The 25,092-nt window shown below is 34.0% G+C and overlaps 3 protein-coding genes across 16 annotated transcripts in view; 2 read left to right on the plus strand and 1 right to left on the minus strand.

Moving 5' to 3' along the window:
- Positions 1 to 4,071, plus strand: part of Moe (moesin) — a 39,354-nt gene extending 35,283 nt beyond the window's left edge. For all 7 annotated transcript variants that reach the window (XM_087412392.1, XM_011051078.2, XM_087412396.1 and 4 more), the window contains one exon: positions 25 to 4,071. In XM_087412392.1, the coding sequence (XP_087268518.1) occupies positions 25 to 189 (165 nt within the window). In that variant the 3' untranslated portion in view covers positions 190 to 4,071. The remainder of the gene's footprint in view (positions 1 to 24) is intronic.
- Positions 4,072 to 4,295: 224 nt separating this feature from the next.
- On the plus strand, positions 4,296 to 16,747 carry Mekk1 (mitogen-activated protein kinase kinase kinase 4). Its single transcript, XM_087412377.1, has 19 exons — positions 4,296 to 4,637; positions 6,503 to 6,640; positions 7,070 to 7,343; positions 7,541 to 7,732; positions 7,863 to 8,053; positions 8,201 to 8,626; positions 8,797 to 9,042; positions 9,392 to 9,616; positions 9,984 to 10,397; positions 10,593 to 10,703; positions 10,783 to 10,942; positions 11,008 to 11,464; positions 11,695 to 12,060; positions 12,171 to 12,358; positions 12,435 to 12,603; positions 12,685 to 12,807; positions 14,293 to 14,444; positions 14,662 to 14,864; positions 15,116 to 16,747. Exons 1-18 carry the CDS (start codon positions 4,552 to 4,554, stop codon positions 14,848 to 14,850), a joined length of 4,107 nt encoding a protein of 1,368 aa, XP_087268503.1. The 5' UTR covers positions 4,296 to 4,551; the 3' UTR covers positions 14,851 to 14,864; positions 15,116 to 16,747.
- A 2-nt stretch (positions 16,748 to 16,749) lies between these two features.
- The window catches only part of ChAT (Choline acetyltransferase), a 95,824-nt gene continuing 87,481 nt past the window's right edge, over positions 16,750 to 25,092 (minus strand). For all 8 annotated transcript variants that reach the window (XM_087412387.1, XM_087412390.1, XM_087412386.1 and 5 more), the window contains one exon: positions 16,750 to 24,033. In XM_087412387.1, the coding sequence (XP_087268513.1) occupies positions 23,827 to 24,033 (207 nt within the window). In that variant the 3' untranslated portion in view covers positions 16,750 to 23,826. The remainder of the gene's footprint in view (positions 24,034 to 25,092) is intronic.

A 25,092-nucleotide genomic window follows, 5' to 3' on the forward strand; every position in this document is an offset into this window, starting at 1 on the left:
ACAATGAAATGCTTTTATTGACAGGCATTAAAGCAGGATCTCGCTCAGTCACGTGACGAGTCCAAGGAGACGGTGATGGACAAGATCCACAGGGAAAATGTGCGTCAAGGCCGCGACAAATACAAGACGCTTCGCGAAATTCGCAAGGGCAACACCAAACGCCGCGTTGATCAATTCGAGAACATGTAAATTAATGAGCGTGCATCTAATCATTTACCTTATACATGTCCTTTTCTACTTTCAATTTCTCACCTGACTTTTGCGAAGAATGCAGTAAAATGAAAATGAGAAGGAGAGGAAAAAAGAAAGCGATTAATAAGATAGAGAGAGAAATAGAGAGAGGTATAGATTCTACAATAAATGTATAAATAGAATAATTTGAATAGCAGACACATTATTAATCAATTACACTTCAACTTTTCTCAAAAATTGCGTGAATGACAACCGTAACTATCGTATATCGAGAATTATAATCAATATTTACGCCTACGTTAGCTTGATGACAATTCTATACCTTCACGCAAACTGATAATCAAAGATTTTACCTTTTTGGTAAGGAACGCGACGACAGTGAGCGACTCGCGCGCCGTCTTCCACATATACTTCCACGTTAATTAATGCTGCATGATTGGCTTTATCGCGGAATCGTCACCCGTCTCAGGAGCGCGAGTAAATTTTCTCGCTACTTCGCGCAAAAGTGCCTTGCTTGTGAAGCTAGTAATTCTTGTAACTATCTCTTAATAGCAAAAATCAATATTATTCTAATAATTTAGCGTCATGATATTCTTGTTTCGATAAAGGCACTTTGCGTCCAAGTGACAAGAAAATTTCCGGTAGTGAATTCGTTACCGTTACTTAAACTTTTCTTGGCACATCGATAAACCAACATCTCGACTATCGTGTTAGGTGCTAGTATTGTCTCGCCTCATCATAAGTATTACTGCCGGTCATTTATTCGTGTTGCGAAACGCGATACTTAACTGCTAGTTATCTATCGGTGCTGTCCTGCCCGTCGCAGTTTTTATCGCGCCGTCATGCGATATCGTCCGTCCTCGGTAATAAGGATTTATTTTCGAGAAGCCATCAACGCCACTATCACCATTTGCACCTCAGCTGATGCATCGCGACGGCAATTGCGATCGTTACCTGTTTACGAACGGTTTTCTTCTATTGTACGCTTAATTCGGGCCACATTTAAACAGAAAGCTGTACGTTACTCTTGACATTTATTAATTGGCCGGCGATTTGTAATTACATCGAATATCGATCAGAGAAGAATCGAAATAGGACACATGGCTTATATCATAGCGAGTTAGATGAAAATTTAGGCATAATCCACCTTAAAGTTCGTATTGGGCAACGACCGTTCCAAGCAAGGAGACATTTCATGACATCCGGTTTTATTTTTTGTTTTTAAAGATTAGTTTAGGTTTTCCTTAAATATATTCTTAAACAATATTATTTATCAAATAAATAATTAATTTTATGTATATATGTACGTATACATATATGTACGTATGTTTAGAGAAAAATCATATGCGAACACATATGAATCTTTATGTATATTGTGTTTCCAAAATTCCAATATTTTCTGTTTTGAGATGAATATTTTATTCATTCCGTTTATAAATCGCATGTCACAATTGTCCCCTTGTACATTACACATAGATCACTATTGCGGCGCTATCAGTCATTCCGGATTAATAAAGCGATTCAACGATGGCATGGCCTATTTACTATCGATAAAACCGAACTATTTTCGTACGAACGAGTTTCGATAACACATTAGCGATTTTATATTGAACACACTCGTGGCCTTTACTTGATATACATATAAATATATATAAATATATATATATATATATATCTCGAAGTACTATAGATAGTACTAAATATAACGACTAGCTGAAAGAAAGAGATGTAAAGATATCGCGCCATAGAAAATTTGTTCTGCATACCTTCAATACAAGATCGAACCGCGCGGTACCCGCTTTAGCTACCAAGATTTTCGAAAGAATGAGGGAACGAGTGCAAGAGAGGGAGAGAATGTGATAAGGGAGATAATTAACCGTGTGTGTGCGAGAAAGAGAGATGCCGAGTGATAGAGAAAACACATTTATGGTGGTCATATGCCATTATAATTTTTAAAAAAATCTTTTGCCTTTAAGAGAATGTTTTGTGCGCAACGGGACTAAAACTAATGAAAACTCGAACCACGCTGCCAATTTTTCACATGACGGAATGCAAAACGAACAACGATAGCAAGTGTGATACGGACAAAACGTGTGTGAGTTTCACGTAGGAGAGAAGATCGCGAAATGTAAACAGTCGCACCGTATCACAGAAAAATATACTTTGCTACATAATTATCATACGCCGCGCGTTACAACAATATGCGAAGCAGAAAGGAGAAAAAAAATACAGAAGTAATAACGCGATAGATATTTTTTGATTATATTTAATATTAAAAATTTATATACAAATTAGTAGTGTTATATTATTAATATTAATGTTTACAATCTAGTAGCGGTATTATTATTTTATTATTATGCAGATAATATTGAACGAAACCTAAAGGAAAGCATTTTATAATCGTCAATTTATATTCTTAAGATAATCTAGTACGTAAATTTGGTCGTAATTTACGATAAAAGAACAAGTTCAACCTTTTTATTCAAATTATTTTTAATTACTTTCTGAATTCAAACAATAAAATAACCAAATTTTTTTACTAGCAAATATAATTTGAGAAAAGTTCCAATTTTTTTTAAATTTTCAATTTTTGAGTATATAGACTTGCAACCAGATATATGTGTAAACAAGATGGAAAAAAAACAAGATTATTACTAATTAAAGAGATCGCACGATAACATTTCGATAATCGATAAAATAGAGGACAAGCTTGAAAGCTCGTCTCGATAATCTTTGGCGAAATCTTTGATGAATTTTTATTGAGACATTCCAGAAGAATTCCTCGTAAAGTGCTTCCCGCCCTTCGACTTTGTTTCGCCGATTAATAGGATTAGATTCATTAGATATTTGATTCGAACTGTCGATTTGAAGATCGCGCCTTGATCTTCCTTTCTTCGCAAAATTTCGCGTTTTTATTTGTCTCCTGGAACGTGCTTAACTCTAGGATACGATTTAATTTCTGCCACATTTGCAAAATGTAGATGATATAAATTCAAATATAGGTGAAAAACGAACTCGTTCGTTTGTTTCATGACGTTTATCACTTCAACTATTTTAAATAAATTGTATGTGTACGACTAAAACTGTGGGTTTGTCTAATTAAATTAATATTTATACTCTCGTATTCATAGTCAAATTTTATATTTAAGACTTCCTTAAATCTTTTAGATGCTCTACGAATTATTTTATTGGCTACTGAGCATCTAAAGATAAATTTAAGGAACCCTTAAATATAAGATCCGACTATGAATACAGACCTTAGATCTTTAAGGATGGACAGATCTGAGATCTCAGCAATCTATTTAAGAAATTTCAACGGAAACATCGTACATTGCGTTCAAAGTCATTTTTCTCGAAGGATCCTCGAAGTGCCTCCTAGAGTTAAATAACGTTATCCAGTTCTTCGTACTTCGCCGCAAACACGAAAGTAGGTCTTAAAGTAGCAAAATCTACCAAAATGTACCGCATGTCCCTCGTGAAAGTACACACGCACGTACATACATAAACATGGTGCTACATCATTTTCTCCTTCCTGAAACATCGAAATGTGTATATTTGGCGCCAGGCATGCATTTCGTTTCTTTTTTTTTCGTCTTCCTTTCCAAGCTGAGACGCAAAGCTCGGCGGTATTGTAATAATAGAATTCGAACGTCCTTTTTCCGTTTCTGCAACCATTAGGGGATCCTCGTAGCAATATTATCGAGCTATTAAATTAATCAGCGAAGACACGAGACACAAACACAAGATGCAGAGACGCATAGACATTGTATTTTAATGGAAACAATATTATTTGTTGGTGCGAGGATATAATGAAAACTACTTGTACTTTTCTGAGAAAGCTAGAGATTGTTTAAATAAAAAAATTCATATAAAAAAAAAGCTACTAATCCTGCTAATTGAAATAGTTCATCGATTATTCCACATCCCACAAAAAAAACATAAGATAATCCAGATTTCTAAATATTTTTCAAAATCGGAGAATAAGACGAAAAGATGCCAGCATCTCATTTAATTAATTTTATTTTATCAATATACAGGGTGTACAAAATAAACCATTCGATATTTATATAATAGATAGAATATATAGCATTTCCAGTAAAAAAAAACCACAATGAACGTAGAAAACTTAACCGTTTCTGAGATACAAACAATTTTATATTAATATCAATTCCTACGTGTTTGATCTTATTTGAAAAATCCCGCTTCTGCGATTATCGATATATCGATACTCGCTGGCGGCACGCCGCGCCTGCGTTCTCCGATTTCATAGAACGAAAGGTGATGTCGTGACGATCGGCGATGAGTAGTGACGACGTGCGCGTTTTTGTTACGTTAGTGGTGAAGTAGTGACGAACGACGATGATGCGTCGAGATCTTAGATCGAGCCGTGCCGCAAGAGTTCCTGGCAGCGAATTCACCGACGACGAGGATGTCGATCACGCCAGGTGGGTTCCCGGCGATCGGTGTCCAGCCAGCGACACGTGGCTTTACGTGACTCGTCACGATCAAACGCGGACTCCGGATTGACAGAGCGACCGGCAGATCCGTCGCTTTCGGTGATGGGCCCTTTGTTTACATACCGCACGACAACTAATATCGGATTAGATTTCAGCTACTTGGCCAGTGCGCTTGATAGGAATTTACCGTTGATCATGCCGTCGTTGCTGGTCGCGCGAATCAGTCGCGCGAACAGTTCCCGTTATTCATTCCGTCAGTGTGATAATCCGGCGACAAGACATCGACGACAACGACGGAGATTCCCGATTGCGAATTCCTGGCGATTTATCGCGCGAGACATGTCGCTTCTCTTTTGCTCATCGGTGTACAGAGAGATATCTTTGTCTTAATTTCTTTTGAAAGAATGTCAAGAGACGAAGATTTAAAAAAGTTTCTGTATTCACGGTTGTTTTTGTAGTACATAATAAATACTCAGGAAAGAAACATTAATTGTTCACAGCAATATTATTTTATACAAAATTTTTTATGCAGTAGAAAAAATTCTGATTATTCTTTTAGATATTAAATGTTATAATAATTATTAGTTTTGCCGGTATTTTACTTTGCAATTTTAATTAATCAATTTATCACTATCTTCTATCAAATAGCAATTTCTATCAAAGGTCGAATCAAGTTTGGAAACAGGTTTTGTAAAAATAGGTTTATTATAAATTTTGTCGATGTTATATTAAATCAGTAGAATGATGTCAATCTGTCTTATTCTGCTAAAATTTGCTGGTGTATTTTTAACATTTTGCTTTGAGATTTACCCAAATAAATAATTCTGTCAAAAACAGATTTTTCAAAATGGACTAATTAGCAGCAAATTTAAAAATATAATGGAATGTATTAACGGAACGTGACGACAGATTGTTTTTTTATAATCATTTCTATAATATATTTTGTTTTTAATAATTAGGAGATGAATCTAAATCCACCTTTTTCTGATTAAATTGCAACTAATTGAAAATATCATTGAGAAAAAAGATTTAAAGCGTAAAACTGTAATTGATAAATGAATTATCTAATCCTTTACATCTGACAGCTAGACAGCAAGACTTTCCTTTTATATATCGAAAAAGACGCAAATTATTCAACAGGATAAAAAATGTATTCTTTGTAATATAGGAGCGATGAAAATAATGAACAAAATACCTATAGATTTAAATGTAAAAAATGTAATGTCGGTCTTTGTGTAAGTGAGTACTGTTTATCACACAAAAATAAACTTTTAGTACATTGTTATTTACTAAAATCATTATTTCGAATAAACATTTTTTTTTAATGTCCCTTGTCCCGAAAGAATTAATGTCAACCCACTGTAATATTCTACTAGATCTATTGGCAAATTACTAAAACTATACTCAAATTCTCATCCTGATATTATCTTTGCTATTCACTGAATGTTAAACAAAGATAACATAATATTTAAGGAGCACTCGGGGTAAATCTAAATATGCCTTAACATACTGCTAACATTTTGTTTAATATAAATTGCTATTCATTTAATAAATTTTCTTCAAAAGAATTGTGCGTAAGTTTGCGTGAGAGAATCTGCGAGTGCAACTTTCATGATAACCAATTTATAAGAAGTAAGATGATCAATTTATAAGAAGTAAGAGAAGTCAAGAATAAAAAGATTTTTGCGCTCCAACTACCGCACTTGACTCTTGTATGCCCATTCCATTTTGTAATTAATTTCATGATAACGTTTTTATTTCTGAAGTAACATCCCGTCTCTATAAAATTTCCCGACAATCGGCGATAAAGCTTCCGGCGGAAATTTACATTTGATTAAATATCTTATTTACAGTAAAAATGATTCAATCAGTCCGCCAAACGAGTTCGAAGACTCGTTGCAAGCGATGTCGGATATGTATGGACACACGCCGCCTAGGACTCGTCTCAATCGTAAGAAAAGGCACATGAAGCATAAGCTTGCGTCAGGCAGGTGCGTGCAACAGAGTTGCAAATTAAATCCGCGAAGAATCGCTGGGAGTACATAATTATTACTAGATACGTTTCATTTGCGATGCGTTATTTTGCGATGAAACACAAATGAATTTAGCGAATAATTTTAAAACAGAAAGCCCACTTCTTTTCGCTTTATATGCATTTTATTTTAAGATATAAATCTATATAGCACAAATCTCCAAGGGACGTCCTGAAAACGTCCAGAAGACGTCCTAAGGATAAAGAGTGTTACACGATGAATGGTTTTGAAAATTGGAAATTACATAAAAAAACATTTTCAATGTACAGAGAAATTGCTTTTATGCTTCGTAGAATTTTCAAATATAAATTAACTCAGTCGCTAATTTGATTATCACACGAGTGACTATAAAATATGCAAATTATCTTTAGTCTTTGTCATTTGCAGCGATCTTAAGTCAGAAAAAGAAGCTAGACCAAGGACAGCTATCCATCGACGCAACACTTTGGACACTATCATCTTTAACGAAATGTGCGATAAAGCGGACAAAGATTATGAGGATGAGACGAAGGAAGATGTGAAAGAGGGCAGGAAAAGCAAGAGAAGTTTGAAACTATTGCGGGGCAATGAAAGGGACCTGAAGCTTGACGTGGAAGCTGCCCACAATTATGCCGAGAGATATACCGGCGAGATAGCAGTTTCGACGCCAAATCAAATCAAGGTTCAAAAAAAGCAGAGAAGTGATTTTGAGTATTGGCTATGTTTGGAAAAAAACAATCGTGCCTATGATTAATGTACATTTCTGATGAATATCCTTTTTCCCGATCCATCAAATGTTATTGCTTTCCAAACGCAGTCGTTCTTATCTTTTTGCAAACATATTTGGCACTTGGTCAATAAATATGCTCTTTCTCGCAGGTCGAGACTAGAAATAGATTCCGCTGCCTGCGATCTAAACCCGTTGACGTCGAGGAAAAGAAGGTGGAGCGTGAAGACAGCGAGCAAAGTGTGTTGATAAATGAAGAATGTTTACGCGCACAGTCGCCGAGAACACAGAGCTTCAGAGAGAGAGAAATCTTTCACGATACATTCTCTTTTTTGATAAAATTGGTAAATATTTTATTGCAAAATAAACTTGAACTAAATCAAACTGCACTTTATTATCAATACAGTATATTATATTTTTTATATTTTTATTTTCAATTACTAACAAAATTATCTTTTTTTTTTAATTGCGTAGGGAAGCACAGAACGGAATTGTCGTCGCCAGATGAGTCACGAGGAGACTCGATGGCAGAACGAATTAAAGGACTTGATATGGCTGGAATTGCAAGCACATCACGCTGACCGTAGTCTGATAGCACAGGATGAATATCTTTGTCGCCAACGAGAGGCAGTGGAGGGTTTACTTTCAGAAATAATGGAGTATAAGTAAGCGGGAATGTACTTGAAGGAAAATCTTCAAGGAAAAATTTGCGATATAATTTTAAATACAAAATAATAATTTTAAATACAAAAAGAAGAATGGTAGCACTTACATATTGATAGCACTAAGAGAACGCAATTATTGCATTATAGATACGATCCCATCGCAGAAAGAGAAGACGCGCAAGAGGGAAGCTTAAGTTGCGTCAGCCCCGGTGATATTGCGAGCGATCGATCCACGAATTCCGGTTCAAGCTCAAATATTGAGCTGGGCGTATGCCTGGGTTGTCTCTCCATGTACTGCCGTGCGTGCGCCCGTGCACAGGGAGAAGCATTGCAGCAAGTGGAAGCTCTACTGGCTCGCTTGGAAGTCGCGGAGGCTCTGTATCCATCCTCTCATGTATTCGCCGTTAATTATCCGTTATACAAAAGCCCGGAGTTCACCGACAGGGTGAAAGCTATGTGCCTCTGGTACAACATGACGAAACACCATCGATTCAAATTGCAGATACTAGGTAGATTACTCATGATGCTACACAGCAAGAAGAAACAGGATGATTTTAACGATTCCGGCATCAGGTACGTTGATTTGAATCGCGTTGACTCTTGACAATAGTATGGAAATTGTACTATTTGAAATGGAATTTTATTCTGTTTGCAATATGTTTGAAAAATAAGATGCTTTGGAATTTTTTTATGATGTAACTTGAGGTATAAAAACTTGGATAATCGATTGTCCCTATCTTTAGTTCGCGATCTTCAGATACTGTCGATTCTGCGGAGCGACAATCCATGGTGCGATTTGAACTACCTCAACAGGATGAAACTTCCAGTCCCTCCGACAGCAATAACAGCAATAATTCTTCGATCGGAGGTCTATCATTTATATCGCAATCACTGCCACCTACTCCGGAAACCTCGTTCTCGTATTTTGAGGATGAAAGAGTCGATCGTCTCGATTTCTATTTGGTTGAATTTGATCGACACGCCTACAGGTACGAAAAATATATACTTAATATATCAAAATCTATTTTTAATTTTTAATTATTATTAAATTTAGTATTTATATTTACATTATAAAATTTACTAGAAATTTCTTTTCTATCCTTATTTTACTTCCAAGTAATTAAATGAAATTTTAAACTTTTATTAGAGCGCGCGCTATATTAGAATGTAAATATTGGGTCATCTAAAAAGTATCCGCGGTTTTTTGTCACTAGATGTGTGTTGATGGTCATATATCTAGTGACAAAGTACCGCGAATACTTTTTAGATGACCCAATATACAACTTATGAAAATTATATAACGACGCACAATTTTTGTTCTTGTTTTTTTGTGCTTAGAAAATACATTGAAGACGTACTTAAAACGCGAGGTCTCCGGAAAAGTTTGAATTTCTTGGATCGATTACATACATCTATATTGAGAAAAGCAAGGTTAACTTTGGAAAAAAATGATTGCGAAGGATGTGATAGTAGTGCGAATGAAGAATACGAAGGTGACAAAGAATTACGACGGTATGGTATTTGGAGCTCTGAGGCGAAGCAATTGAATCTACCGTCATACAGGTGCGTAGAATTTTTTATTAAAAGATTTCTTGATTTTTAATATTTTTAGCTTAGATATTTTTTTTGCGTTTTTTATCACAATCGCGTTTTTTATTTAATTCAAGGACATTAAAATTTGTATCAAATTTTTTTGTCAAATTTAATTGATAATAAAATTTAATTGATTAGATTAAAATTAAACAAGGAAAATAAACGTTTATATATGACTGTATTTTTTTTTATTTTTAAAACATTTTTAACTACTGGTTGAAATACCTTAGGTAATTTTTTTTAAATCGAAATCGAAAGAAATGTGAATAATATTAAACTATATTATGTTATTGATTAAAATAAACGATTTGCATTATAGTAATATTTCTTTTCTTAGGGCAGCTTTTGTGTTTCTTTCGCGTGTGCCTCTGGATGTCGTCCATGAATTTTTAAGGATGAGACTGGAACAGAAGCCGGAGCAGCCAAGTCCATTGTCAGTCCGACAGCTCATGCGGGAGCTTCGCGAAGGTCTCAGGATTGCTTGCATTCATCGCGATCGATTCGCTGCGCATTCTCGTGCTGCTATCGCCAGTGATCAAACTTGTGAGAGTCTGTTTGAGGAGGACGTCAAGGACTTCGACGAGAGCTTGAGGGCTGTGTTCGAAGTGTACCTGGATTATCTTCAGCAGTGGGTAGACATGGTACAACACGACAGCTTCCACAAAAATCTAATTATGGATGAGTGGTTGTTTGTCAAATCCATCGCTGGAAATATAAGTGATGGATACAAGATTGCTGGTGTGAAATTCTAGTAAGTAAATTATCAAGATGAATAGATATTTTTTATATAATTTGTATTGAGAAGATAATATTAGATAATAGAATGAACTAAATAGAATTAATATAATTAATATGTAAGAGAACGATAAAGTTAAATTATTATTAAATATTCTTTATTTTAATTTACCTTGTTTTATATATTTGATATGAAAGATATTTCTTGTAGTAAGATTGCGCGTACGATGATCAAGCAAGTGAATGAATTTTTCGTCGAACGGACTCGCGAAATACGGGAAATTGCAAATTTCGAAGAGGAAGATGACGAGTTGTCAAGCAAGTAAGAGAAAATTTCCATTTATTTATCTCAGTTTCGCTGCTTTTGTAAACTGTTTTTTCTGTAATGAATTAATGCTTAGATTACACCAGATGAATGTGGGTCGCGAATGGCAAGGAATGTTTGTAGAGAGTCGGGAGAAAATTGTGAAGAGCATCAATCTCGCCAAATGCTTGAAACGCGACATTGAGAAATGGCCTGTCTGCGATCAAGAATTGGAGGAATCATTAAAACTGTTGAAGGTAAGATTATATAAACGATTTTGTAACTATTAAAAAGCTAAATCTTCATGTTCATACTTGTATAGGATATAATCCTGGATTTGAGACATCGTATAACGATGATGATCGAAGATTTTCAAAACGAAGCCAACAAAGTGGAACAATTAAATACCGAGAATGACCAGTTGCCCTTACGATCGAGAATCCGCGAGATCCTCCATCAAGCTTACAAAATGGGCTTTGATTTTCACAAGGAAATGTGCAAACTATTCTCGCTAGAAGAGAAAGCTATTCTGGCGCGGGGTTTAGTATCGTTTGCACTATTATGGATGGAGTTCGTGAGAACAAGATGCGAGCGTGGTCGCGGTTTGAGACCTAGATGGGCAAATCAAGGTCTGGAATTTTTAATAACAGTGTGCGAGCCGCAAAACACGAAGCATCTCACCGATCAGGAGTTTGAGGAATTAAAGATGTGCATGGATCGCTGCATATCTCATGTCGTGGGAACCGTATCGGTTACGGGATCAACGCCGGAGACAGAAAGTAATACATGATTTTTAGTCATTAATTTTAATATGTGCATGATTAGTTTCCATTTATCTTTATGACTTTAAGTTTAATAGAAATTATAAATATTAATTTTATTATATTAAATGTCCGTTTTGTTATATAAAATTAACAAAGTTTTTGAAATTTTTTGAATAAATAATTTGATCTGAAAATGATTAAATGAATATATTTTATAACATATCATTGGCAACATTTGTTTTCAGGCTTGAGAAGACTGTCACGATCAAGAGCTTCATCACCTTGCCATGGTCGCACTAGAACCGCAAGCATCAGTATCTCTCAGAAGCCACGGGACGCTTTGAAGTCACCCGAATTATTGATCAATGTGAAGAAAAATAATTCGCCGAACATAATTGACGGAAATCTCGCAGTGATAATAAACATGCCCGAGCGAGGTACACAAAGGCACGAGATAGTCATACGTGCTATTAGGAAAGTCGAGGATGAACTTGACGAAAGATTACGAAGCCGGGAACTCATCGGACAAGTCGTCGACAGGAAAACAGTGGACAAAGTTCACATCAAGGCTAGGCGAGTTACATTTACATGGCAGCGAGGTATTAAAATAGGTACGTTTTATGATCATTTGGAGTACAAGTAAAAGAATTATTGTTTTAATAGATAATTATAATAATTATAATTTTTAGTATTGTTATTTCAATTAAATTTTATTATGCAGGCCAAGGAAGGTTTGGCAAAGTGTATACCGTAGTGAACAATCAAACTGGTGAATTGTTGGCCATGAAAGAGGTACAACTGCAACCTGGTGATCACAGAGCAATTAGGCGTGTCGCCGAGGAATTACAGATATTCGAGGGAATTCAGCACCAGCATTTAGTGCGATATTACGGGCTAGAAATTCATCGTGTACGATAAACAACAGAATCATTATGATGTATTAACTTGTGGTTATCGCATTTATTACGATAAATTTTACTTTCAGGAGGAGATGCTGATCTTCATGGAATTTTGTGCGGAGGGAACTCTCGAGAGCTTGGTGGCGGGTAGCGGTAATGGACTGCCAGAATCTTTAGTCAGAAAGTACACTCATCAGCTTCTTTCGGCTGTGGCAGCGCTGCACTCTCACGGAATTGTTCATCGTGATATTAAAAGTAATTACATTTGAATAAAATGAGCTGTTCTAAAATCCGTGCTATTTTTATGATTCCATAATATTTTTTTTCTTTCCGCAGCTGCAAATATTTTTCTAACAGACGAAGGTAATAGTTTGAAACTCGGCGACTTTGGTAGTGCGGTGCAAATTAAAGCACATACAACTATGCCTGGCGAACTCCAAGGCTTTGTCGGTACTCAAGGTTAGTATTATTTTAATTGTTATGTATTAAAATGTCATACATTTATTGCGATTGATTAAAAATAGACGAAGGAAGAGAGAGAGAGAGAGAGAGAGAGAGAGAGAGAGAGAGAGAGAGAGAGAGAGAGAGAGAGAGAGAGAAAGCGTTTATGATATTCTAGGGCAAGCCTTCTAAGAACAAGAAGAAAATGTAATTTTTAATACAGTAGTATAATCGTAGCAGTATAAGCATAACAAAAAATTTGTGACAGAATATTCATAGCGAGAAAATAGAATGTCGCGGCAGCATTACAAATTACTAAAATTGAAATTATATTAGGTGTTGGAATTAATTCGTAGCGTTTTTAATGAAAGAATGTTATTTATTTCACATGAGCATTAAAAAATACATTAATGAAAGTACTTCCCATCACTTGTAAAACGCTACGAATTAATTCCAACACCTAATAATACATATTACAAATTACAAATACAAATATTACAAAGTTACACATAAAAATTACTGATATTGCTAGAATTGCAAAAATTACAAGAATTGTGACTGAAGTACAAAGTTATGAACGAGAAGTGTGTGCTCGCAAGTATGATGTTGAAACTAAGAAGAAAAAGATGAGAAAATAACGCAATTTATTTAAAACTGAAATAGAGTTATGTGATAGATTAATGGAAGATACATGAAACTAGAATGAATTGAAATGAGATAAGATAAGATGAGATAAGATATGAGCAAAGTTATGCGATATTTACAAATTGATAGAAGATGAAATGAAAATAAAATTGAAATGGGACGAAACAAAATGAAGTAGTAAGACGTAAACTATTCATCCCTCGACCCCCGCTGCCGCAGATGTCAGAAGAGCACGCGTTTAAAAGCATTGAGCGAATCAGAGTTCTCTCTGATTCTAGCAGGAAGATTATTCCAGAGAGCGGAGCCCGAACATTGAAAAGAAAGTGGACGTTCTACAAGTGGCAACTGCGAGGATTGTGTTAGAAGAACGTAAGTTATTGTGAGGAGAAATGTGAGAGCGGAAATTACAAGAAAGATCAGGAGGGATGCCGAATCTGACAATGGAAAAGAAGAGACAGTAGGTAAGATTCTTCTGTCATCCGCGGACAGCCAGTCCAGTGAGCGATAGTGCTCAAAGACATGCTCGTCTCTATGCAGATTTAAAATAAAACGCACGCAGGCGTTCATCAGTCTTTTTAGCTTTGTTTTTTGTTGGCAAGTTAAATCGATAAGGACAACCACGCAGTAATCGAAGATTGGAAAAATCAGCGAAGTTACAAGCTGAGTGCGCAGACGAGTCCAAAAGCAATTTTTGTGAAAAGCATGTCTGTCTATACTCGCGCGAGCGGAGAGAGAGAGAGAGAGAGAGAGAGAGAGAGAGAGAGAGAGAGAGAGAGAGCAAGAAAGCGATTAAAAATTTAATATACTCAAAAACTTTATTATTTATATTTTTTAATCATTTCTTTAATTTTTTTAAAGCTTATATGGCACCAGAGGTATTCATGAAGTCTGAAAGTAGTGGACATGGTAGAGCTGTTGATATCTGGTCAGTGGGCTGCTGCATCATCGAGATGGCGAGTGGACGACGGCCTTGGTCAGATTATGATTCAAATTATCAAATTATGTTTAAGGTAATTGCAATTTAATGCATTATTACAATAATAGAGAGTAATTATTTATTTTGACGATTTGAGAAAGATAAATTGAAAAGGAAGATATTTAGAATTAAATCTTTCGTCTCACATCTTTATTTTTTAAATCGAATTTTAACTATATTTTCTAAACTTAAAATCTATATTAATCATTCAATTTAACATTAATTCAAACATTTTTGTATTTTCGTTGAAGGTTGGAATGGGAGAAACACCAGCACTTCCGAAGAATCTTTCCGCAGAAGGTATAGATCTCGTTAAGAAATGTCTTCAACACGATCCGAAGAAAAGGTCAACAGCGAGTAATCTCTTTGCGCATCCTTTTGCGCATGGAGAATATGAAGATGTTAACGATGGTGATTTAACAATGTCTGTGCGATACTAAGAGCTCAGAAAGATGTAAGTATCATTTATGAATTATAAGCCTTTAATTTTTTTTTCGTACGTTATAATCTTTCTCACAATCTTGAAGCAGGATACTATAAGAAAAATTAGAATTAGACAAATTTAATCATTTTTTTGTAATCTGTGCAAAGATATGTGTATCTTGTTCTAAAATCTTGCATTAAAAATTTTAAGCAAATGATTTCAGACGAAATTATGATGAAATTAATTTTTAGAAATAATATTCATATCTATTTTTCTTGCAGTGCACAATCTCTGTTAGGCAAAGCTGGTATTTGTGTTCGCACTTAATCGATAGAACTGTTCCACTCATTTGCTATATCGTATTATTTGAACATGTTCTCGTTCTTCTGCACAATTCAGTGTGTTTTATCCAGCTTCAACGACACTTTTTAAACGTAAATATTTTGTTAATATTATGTTAAATGTAATAAGTTTATTTGCAGTAGACTATACAAAGAAGGCAGTAGTCTGAAAATGTTTTATCCATTGACAAAACCAATATAATATATTGTACTATTGTGATCATGTTATACTTAAGCATAATTATACATTATGCGTTCCAAAGTACACTTTCTTTCCATTATAATTATTAAATAATGAGACTTAAATAATGAGACAACTTTAAGATTACTATTAGCAAAGCTATTAGCATTTAAAGTTGTAAGTTAGATTTTGACATATATAGATTATATCAAATAGTTAGATTTTGACGTATATAGAATACACCAAATAATATTAGGTGTTGGAATTAATTCGTAGCGTTTTTAATGAAAGAATGTTATTTATTTCACATGAGCATTAAAAAATACATTAATGAAAGTACTTCCCATCACTTGTAAAACGCTACGAATTAATTCCAACACCTAATAATTTGCACTGTAAAGTGTAAAAAAACAAAATTTAGTTTTTTAATTAATTTAATTATTATAAAACGGCCTTAATAGAATGTTCGGCCTTAATAGAATTCTAGCTTCAATGATAAAGATATTTAATGTTGAAAATTTTAAATGACATTAATGATGGCGATGATTTAATCATTTCGTAATGAAGTGTCTTCAATACGGTTTGTAAAAAAGATTAACGGCGAATAATTTCTTTACGCATTCTTTTGCGCATGGAAAAATATGAATGATGCTTGTTTGTAAATAACAAATTCAACTGTAGTTTTATACCAGGTCTAGTGGAAAGAAAGTGCAACTTTGGGATTTTCTTTATATGTGTTATATGTGATTTTTAAGATAGCTGTGCTAGAATAAGTTTGATAATTTGAATTGAAAGAATTAAGAGAGATCTTGAGTGGGTTTTAATGAAATGTAATATTTGATTATCGTGATTCAATGATCGCGCGTATTTTCACTCAGTCGAGTGATATTATATATTTACAAGGAATATATAGTGTTTAAATATACAAGAATGAAAAAAAAATATATATTTTTATTTTTATCAAAATATACACAAATATAGTTTTATAATATATGCATTTATCGTTTTATATAAACTTTAATAGTGTGTATTCCTTATAAATATATGACTGGTACAAATGATAAAGGATACATTCTGAAGATTATATTCACACCTCACAATTAGTATTAAATGCGGCTGTCAGAAACTCGTTATGTCAAAATTTGTATTTTTATTTTGGATATTTAGGCGCTCGTATTTAGTGTTAGTTGTAACCTAAAGTGATCTAAAGAGAGGTGTAATTATAAGTGTTGCTAAGATACCCCCTTTTAAGGTACAATAATGGCAGCTTTAAGCATGCGTGTTATGCCTATGTTATATGATAATTTCGTAGGTAAAATGACTTGTTATTATTATAGAATGCATATTCTATTTTAAATAAAATAATGATGAATAAAGAAAACAACGAACAATCTGGTATTCCGATGGCGTTTATTTCTGCATGAGGAAACGTACACATGTGATACAACATACTTTGACATAGGTCAATTACTTAGCGGAGGTATGCTGTGTATGCTTTCCGCGCGAACGGTAAGCCGAGTGTATATTCGTTTATCTATCGAACGCACGAAGGTATATATAATTTATGCCTCGATTTTTAATTCTTATCCGAACATTTTCTCTGTATCTCTTCAGAAATATCAAATTTCGATCGAGCATTTATTTAAAAATATTTTTTAATTAAATTTAAAATTTTTTTGAAATAATATCAAAATGTATTAAGAATAAAATTAAAAATAAATTTTCGAATAATCTCGAATAATCTTTCTCTTACGAAGATCCTTAAGTGGAGATGTTCGCATAAGAATTAAAACGAGTCATATATTACCCAAGATTTAAAAAAAACTCTATGCAAACTGTGAAGAATTTGTTAAAAATATTAGGTTTAAAACTATATCATACGTTAAATTTTGAACATATTTGCGTCAGAGTTTTTTTTTTTTATGTAAACTATTGGATTATGTATAAATTATTTCATACATGGCATTAAAAATATAATTAGAAATTAGTTTATCTTAACTTTTCAGTTTATGGTCTATCGGACCTCGTTTTTAAATTATATATTTTATTATTATTATTATTATTACCTATGTTCAGTTTATGAGAAAAATTCAGGTTTTTTCTTCTAGATTTATTATATAAGAGAGAGGGATAGAAGCAAAACAAATATAAATTATATACATCATATGTATACATGGAATTGAACAACAGAGTTAACAACAATATTTATACAACATATTGTGCAAAGAATTAAAAGTAAGGAGGATTGTGAATTTGTTATGTGAAGAATCGGAAAAGACAATATATATTACATGGGGAATTGAAGTTAAAGATAAAGTCAAGTCAGTCTCCTCAAAAACTTCCGGGGAATCATATCGATTAGTCAGACACTAAAGTATAATTATTATTCGTATGTGTGCCCTGACAATTCTCGTTTCATGTAGCATCTATATTTCACATTTAGGCTTGCAAGATCCAAGCACTGATCGAAAAACTGAAAGCTTAATAATATATATATTGTATGTGTATATGTATATATATATATATATATATATATATATATATATATATATATATATCCACGAAGTCTTCAATAAACATTTTAACAACGATGAAAGCCACCCTTACCCATAACGATTATGAATCGTATGCGTGAATCGCGACTTTTTAAAATAGAAGAAAAAATTGTTTCTATTCGATGCCTAAGAACGAAATTTATGATTTTATTTTATTCAATTATAGTCGTCACGAGATAAGTCCTACATCTATTAACACACTATAACATTATTTTCACACGAATATATGCTACAATTATATAATCATACTTTCATACCTGCTATATTTTTTATCATACTCTGTGACGATAACATTAACGCATAGTTTAAAATGTGTATTCTAATAATCAACATGTTTGTGAAATGATTCGCAAACTAGACACCGATTATTCATAAGATAGTTCCTTGGATATGAAAGAATAATCCTTAAACACTAATTCAAATATCAATGCAGTTTCAAACGCGTGCTGTTTTCTGTTTATACGAGTATATTTTTATTGCTTTGGTCATCTGCTTACTCTAGAAATATATCTTTTATGCTTTCGTCACTGTACATTCAACATTAAATGCATGTGATTTAATACATATTTAAATCAATGAATTGGTAACAAATTGATATTTAATATCGCTTTTATGTTTTCTCAATAGAATCAATGTTTATCAATTTATATTTACAATTTATCAAAACGATTTAACGTTTCAATTAATAATTATGAACTAAAACGAAGGCATTATCGTTTAAAAAGTCACGAAGTAGCAGAATTGTAGAATTGTTCTGTCGCAATTCACGCAATACGAAACATCCCGGAAACAACGAATAATTTAACGCACTGATATATTTCTCTATCTACTACTTAGAACTCTCGAGTTATATCATAATTACATTCGTAAGTGCTCCTAACGATTTATCAGGATATGTGCTATCCCGGAATAATATCGTCGCTACGTTGGCTTTCGCCTGATATGCGTATGATATTCTTGGCCGCAAAAGTGCGATCACAATTGGCTTCGCGATATGTATAAGTAAAGTATCTCTAGTCGTACTTCCTGGCTTTAAACTATGCAGTAATAATAGTGGTATTTGTGTGCTTCTTAGAATCTAATATAGAACATGGCACGTGTATATCGGATGTATACAGGGTGCAATTGAAATAAATGCGAATCACCGGGCGTCGAAAATATACAATATAAATTCTGCAATTATATATAAATCCAATTACATATAAATTCTTAATTTTCCAAACATACGTGCGATTCGGCGATTCCGAGAAAATGCTTTCAACGGCATACATTTTGACTGTACCCTGCATACGCGAGAACACGTGTATCTTCAATCTCGACAGCGGAGAACCGAAACTTCTCTTCGATGATTCCTCTCGATCAATTCTGTAAAAATACACGCGTCTCTTATGGATGACATTTCGTATTTTTACAATATCGATGCATTTCGAAAGTCGGAACCCATACAACACAGAATTTGCAGCAATATTGCATTGTTGCTGCAACTTTTGTGCTGTAGGGGAAAAGGAGTGCCTCGAAGTTTTCCACCATCGAACGTATTCTCGAATGCACAATTTATTTACGCGTTGTTATAATGTACATGCATCTTCTTTTCCATTCCTTTCTCAACAATAACGAGGAGGCATCGTGCTCCTTCGTACTTTTCGCTAAATTAACTTCCCTGATTAACTTCCCGTAAAATTCGAACGCGTAACTCGCGGCTACGTAACACAATAACGAAGCAATTGAATAATAATAACCAGATATATAGCTCATAGAAAAGAACGAAGCTTTAACAAGGAAGAACCGGAATTTCTTCAAGATTCTAATTTTAAGAATATGAATAGGAAAAACTGTAACTGTAACCTTTCATTGAAGATTCACTAATCCACTTTCTTCAAAAACTTGACGAAATTAAATCTCTACAACATAGTAAATTTAAAACGCGAATTTAAGACGACTTCAAAAAGTATGAATAACGTGAATAAATTTATCGCAATTTAACAATGTTTCTGTAATAAGAACAGTAGATAAGGAGATGAGGGAGATTCGATATATAGTGAAGTCGTAATAAGCTAATTTTTCTTTTAAACACGCAAGAAATCAGTAACAGTGTTGATCAGACAGATCGCGATGGGATATGAAACAGATCGAAAATTTATATCTTTTTTGTATACAACAACGCATTGCCTTTCATACAAATCTGACAGTAAAAAATCTTGTCCAAAGCTTCTCCCATGCTTCCATCCATTTTCCCTCATTTTCTCTATTAGCAATTAATTACAATTATATCTTAACTAGAGGAACTATCGAGAAGCTAACTAAACGCTGACACCTAAAAACTTTATCTTATAGCCGCGACTTTATCTTATAAAGGCGATTCCTCGCGATCAATCGCCGTTACAACTACAACAAGCACACGATGCTATCGATAACAGCAATACTCCAGTACGAGAAAGGCGAGTGCGACAGATCGCCTAAATTATTTAAATCGCGGAATCGAAAAAATGCGGATTCATCTCTGCTCCAACGAATTAAATATTAAATATATATTGTTCAGAGAAATGGGATCACGGAAAAATCAGCAGGAAACGATATTACATGTCTAATATTTGATATGTGTTTGGTAATTTGATATGTATATAAATAGATATGCTATAGAGATTTTGATAGAGAAATAATTTTTAATTAATTAATTAAATCAATAACATCTGAGAAGAAAATAAAATATTTCATTTCTGCCGTATTACTACTCGTATAGATTCTTCAGCTAATTTAAAATTGATTTTTCCAGCGGAAACCTCGAGAGAGATCGTCAATTTCTAGTAATTTATAAACTTTTAACGCTGCTTATTTTCACGTAAAACGTACTCAATTTTAAACTTCTGTTAAAGTTAAACTTATTTAAAATGTACTGATAATCTTATAATTTACTTTTCTTCGCTGAGCTCATCAGAAACTAAGTTCATGGTTTGTTTTATCTTTAATCGTTATAATATTATTTAAAAACTATAAATGATAGAAAAGCAGACTTTTTAAACGAGTTAAATCATTGTAGTGGTTGATGAGATGTGATAAAAGTGGGACACCTATTTCTTAAGATATGCAATTCTTTGGCCCTCTGCCATGATCTCATTTAAATGAACAATAATACATAAATAATATCAAACACGAGCATAACAACGCTTGACAGTCATGTCGAGCGATAAGTTTATCTAAATTGTGTAAAGTTGGAGAAATTTGTTTCTTCCTCATTCGTGAAGTGCGTACCAAGATTTCAGACCGATATATTATTTCACCTTCATACATTTGAAATCCGGTTTCAACAGATTTATGTCATTGCTACACAGTTATCATTATGTTAATTATATACAGATCATCCCAAAATGATTGCATGTCTTTTCCCGAATCTCTGAATTCGGAAAAATCAATAACAAAATCATACTGATCTTAATTAAATGGTCAAAACTTGAAAAAGTGATAATCTTCTATCAACATTTTCATCAAAGAAAAATTGTTTTCTGGATTAGTTAGAAAATGACAATTAAAAGAATCATTCAATGATCCCTTCAAGAAAAACTGCACAAATATTAATGACGTACATAATTACGATTATGTTAATTACACGTGCAATTTTGTCAAATCAACCGTATGTATAGCCATAGTTTATCGGTCGCAAACCCTGGCACAGGGTAGTCAGCTACGGTAAATCGTAGGGAGTAGAAGAATAGCGCGATAGACAGATAGAGCTATACCGTCGACGATCGATCGGCTCTTGACGAGTTGAGCGATGCGATCCGCCGACTTACCTAAGAATTGGACAAGAGTTTACTGTGCGGGCGCCAACATACGTACGATTGGCCATATTTAATGTGTTTCTGCGGTGGACGAATCCCACGCGCTGGAAAGTTCGTAACACAATTGTAACATCGAATGACGGAATTATCCACGAAAGTTCAAATTGAATTCCTAAGAAGATTAGAGAACACTGTCATGAACAGCTTTACACTTTTATGTCCACACTTTTATGTTTCTATCAATGTAGTTTAATTTTAATCTCAGTTCAACTAATTCTGTGTCTACTTCTAGTTATAAGAATTACAGGATGAAAAGTAAATTGGACAGAGATTAAAGTTAATCTACAGAATTGGAGATTTTTTTTTTTTTTTTTTTTTTTTTTGGGTAAATTTAACATATTCTAAACATGGTCTAAACGGTCCACTTAAATTTTTGTGTTAAAATAACACAAAATGAATATGTTAGAAAGTAATACAAACTTATGTAAAAAATTAACACATAAAACTGACATAATTTGTAAGCAATCATATTTCTTTGTTAAAATTAACACTTGTAATATATGTTATATATGTAAATTAACAGATTTTATTTATTTATTTATCTTAGAATTTTCGTTTTAAAAATATTATTTTTACGTTCACTTATACCCATAATTGTGTTATTTTAACTAGGAAATATTGAATATCAATTTAACACAAAAATATTCGAATAACATAATCATATTATGTTAAATTAACACAAACTTTTACAACAGATACTAAAAATTCAACACAAAATTTTAAGGACTCGAGTGAGCCGTTTCTAACACAAATACAAAATATTTTTTTACCGTGTTCTTTTAGAAACGGGCATTGGTAAACCAAAAATTTCTTTTTCGATGGGAAAGATCGGAGATATGTTATTCCTTTTCCTTCATGCGGAAATTCAAGGTGTCCGAATGAAATTCTCGGCGTTTGTAACAAGCGGCTTTCCGACCGACGAGTAATTTTTATCGTTTCAGCAATTTTTCCAGCGCGTGGGCGTAACGCTCGAAGAAACTTTATTCTTCTCTCTCCTGGAGCGGACTAGAGTTTTAAAACGACCGATCGATCTATAACATACGACGCCTACTATACGACGGCTACCGCTGAAGGATTTTTAATTCGCTGTCACCGCGAATGAGATTATGTAAACGCGCATGTCTTGTGTGTGTATGTGTGTGTGTGTGTGTGTGTGTATGTGTGTGTGTTTTGTACATACTTCTCTAGAAAACAGACAACGAGAGATATATTCATTTCTAGTACACCAGCCCACGCAACGAAGGACACCCTAAGAATTACGACAGTTTCGCACCTTTCAATAACGCTTCTCTTCTCCGTGAAGAGAAAGAACAATTTTATATCTAAAAATTTAGTTGGATGCAGATTTTTTTAAAAGTGATATTTTGGAATCGTCAAAATAATTACGTCGAACATCCAAACTGATCCAGAATGGCAAAAACTTTTTGCTGCGTTGCTCGAGTGTCTCACATAATAATTTTGATAGTCCAGCAAAATTAGTTTCAATTATTATCTAACTAAATCTTTAGGTATTTCAACAAAATCGTTCTTTATTTCTACACGTTCCATAGAGATTTATTATATCAAACCCAACGATATATTCAACGAGTTGTGCGGGAACGAGTTGATAAATCTCTCTCTCTCTCTTGCGCTACACCTACGCTCGCGTTCCTTAAGTCTACAAGTTATACTTTCATACAGTATTTCATGCAAGGGTGCTCCGAAAGTCGTGCTCTCCACTTCGTCCGAATGGAGTGTAATTAAATTAAAGTCAAGTGTAATAAAATAAACCTAAAGTTTACCGCGAGAAATCGAACGAAATTGACGACGCGTGAAAACGAAAAATGCTGCTTCTGATACAGACGCTTTGCATTTGCGTATTTTTCAAATGGAATACATTAGGACATCGTAAACGAGGGAAAGCGGCCTCGATGTCATTCGATTGTGCATCTTACGGGTCCAATCTACCCGCGTTTCGAACCACCCTCGTGCGACGCGCGAAGCTCTTCTACATCAGCCCTACGTCCCCGTCGAGGGAAGCTGTGCTGCGTTTTTGCAGCTCTTGTGTCGTGTTTTGCGAAGCTATCATGCGCGCGTCTATCACTTCTTTGAATTCTTTATCATAGCCGCCATGTCCCGCAGACTCTGCTCCAAAGTTTGCGCGAATTGCATCGCGCTGGTCCTGCCGTCGCTGTGGAAGGCCGAGACCGAGAAGATGAAGCCATTCTTCCTCACGTTGTAGGCGCATCCGTAGCCGTCTGGCACAACCGGCCCGTATCCGACGATCACGTCGTTCTTCGTGGTAACCTGCGGGAGAAATCTTACCTTCATTTCAAGCTTCACGCGGTTAAAACGTATGACGCCAAAAATGTGTTATCCTTATCCTTTTAATGACAGCTCGATTGGCACCGTTAATGAGCTAAAGAAGATGATATGGCACATAGATGGAGACTTCCTTATGGAAAGTATGGAACTTTCCACACTCAGAACTCCTGTAGGTATTGAATTTCACACCCATACCATAGAAGTTGGAATATTTAAAAGAAATGTTCATATTTCTGAGGAGGACCTTATTGAAACGTTTGACGTAATAGATTATATTTTGTGAAAGAAGTTTGTAATACAAGAATTGGTGTAAGCGAATTAGCCAGGCTCAAATAGTTCCGAAATTTAGATTTGATTTAAATTATATTTAATTGAGCCAATGAATTTAATAAAAAAATATGTTAATTTTTGACAAATTTTAAAAAATTTTAAGTGATTTTCCCAGAAAAGTTAAAAGTGTTCGTCCCTGCTATGACAATAAAGTTCGATGAAAAAATAAACATCGCTTAATATACAAATGACCTTTATTGTTTTTCAAAGTAATCCTTCCTGGAGACAATATATATACTTCTGACCGCGTGACAACAAGACTTAAGACAATGTCGGAAATTAACTTTTCACAGAGTTTCCGCAAGCTTTACGAATGTTGTCAGAAGTCTCTAAAGGAGATTTTTTTGAAGGACAATAAATGTCATTCGTGTATTAATAAAGTTGATATTTATTTTCTCAAAACATTTATCGAATTTTATTGCGATACTACATATCTTCAAACGTAAATTTTCTTTAATGTAAATTAAGGATATAACTAATCGAAAGAGAAAAATCTTTTGCTTCGCAAAATGTGTATCCGCGAAGGAAATATTCTACTGATAATTAGATAATAAATTTCACCTTGAAATAACGAGCAAATATACTTTCATTTTATGTTAATTAAGATCGTATTCTCTTAAGATGTAAATCATCTCTTCATTTATGTAATTTTTCTTAAACAAACTAATCGTATCGCGTCGAGCTCAAGCTGTCTGAGTCATTAAGTACCTT

The sequence above is a fragment of the Acromyrmex echinatior genome, chromosome 13 (genome assembly GCF_024713525.1).
Source record: "Acromyrmex echinatior isolate Ae372 chromosome 13, ASM2471352v2, whole genome shotgun sequence".
NCBI classification, from domain to species: Eukaryota; Metazoa; Arthropoda; class Insecta; order Hymenoptera; family Formicidae; genus Acromyrmex; species Acromyrmex echinatior.

What these genes read in the sequence shown, in the direction of transcription:
- Mekk1 (XM_087412377.1), top strand. Translation starts at nt 4,552, where the DNA reads ATGATGCGTCGAGATCTTAGATCGAGCCGTGCCGCAAGAGTTCCTGGC. An exon ending in GCAGCGAGGTATTAAAATAG is followed by an intron (nt 12,061 to 12,170) that starts GTACGTTTTATG and finishes TTTATTATGCAG; the next exon opens with GCCAAGGAAGGTTTGGCAAA. An exon ending in AGGCTTTGTCGGTACTCAAG is followed by an intron (nt 12,808 to 14,292) that starts GTTAGTATTATT and finishes ATTTTTTTAAAG; the next exon opens with CTTATATGGCACCAGAGGTA.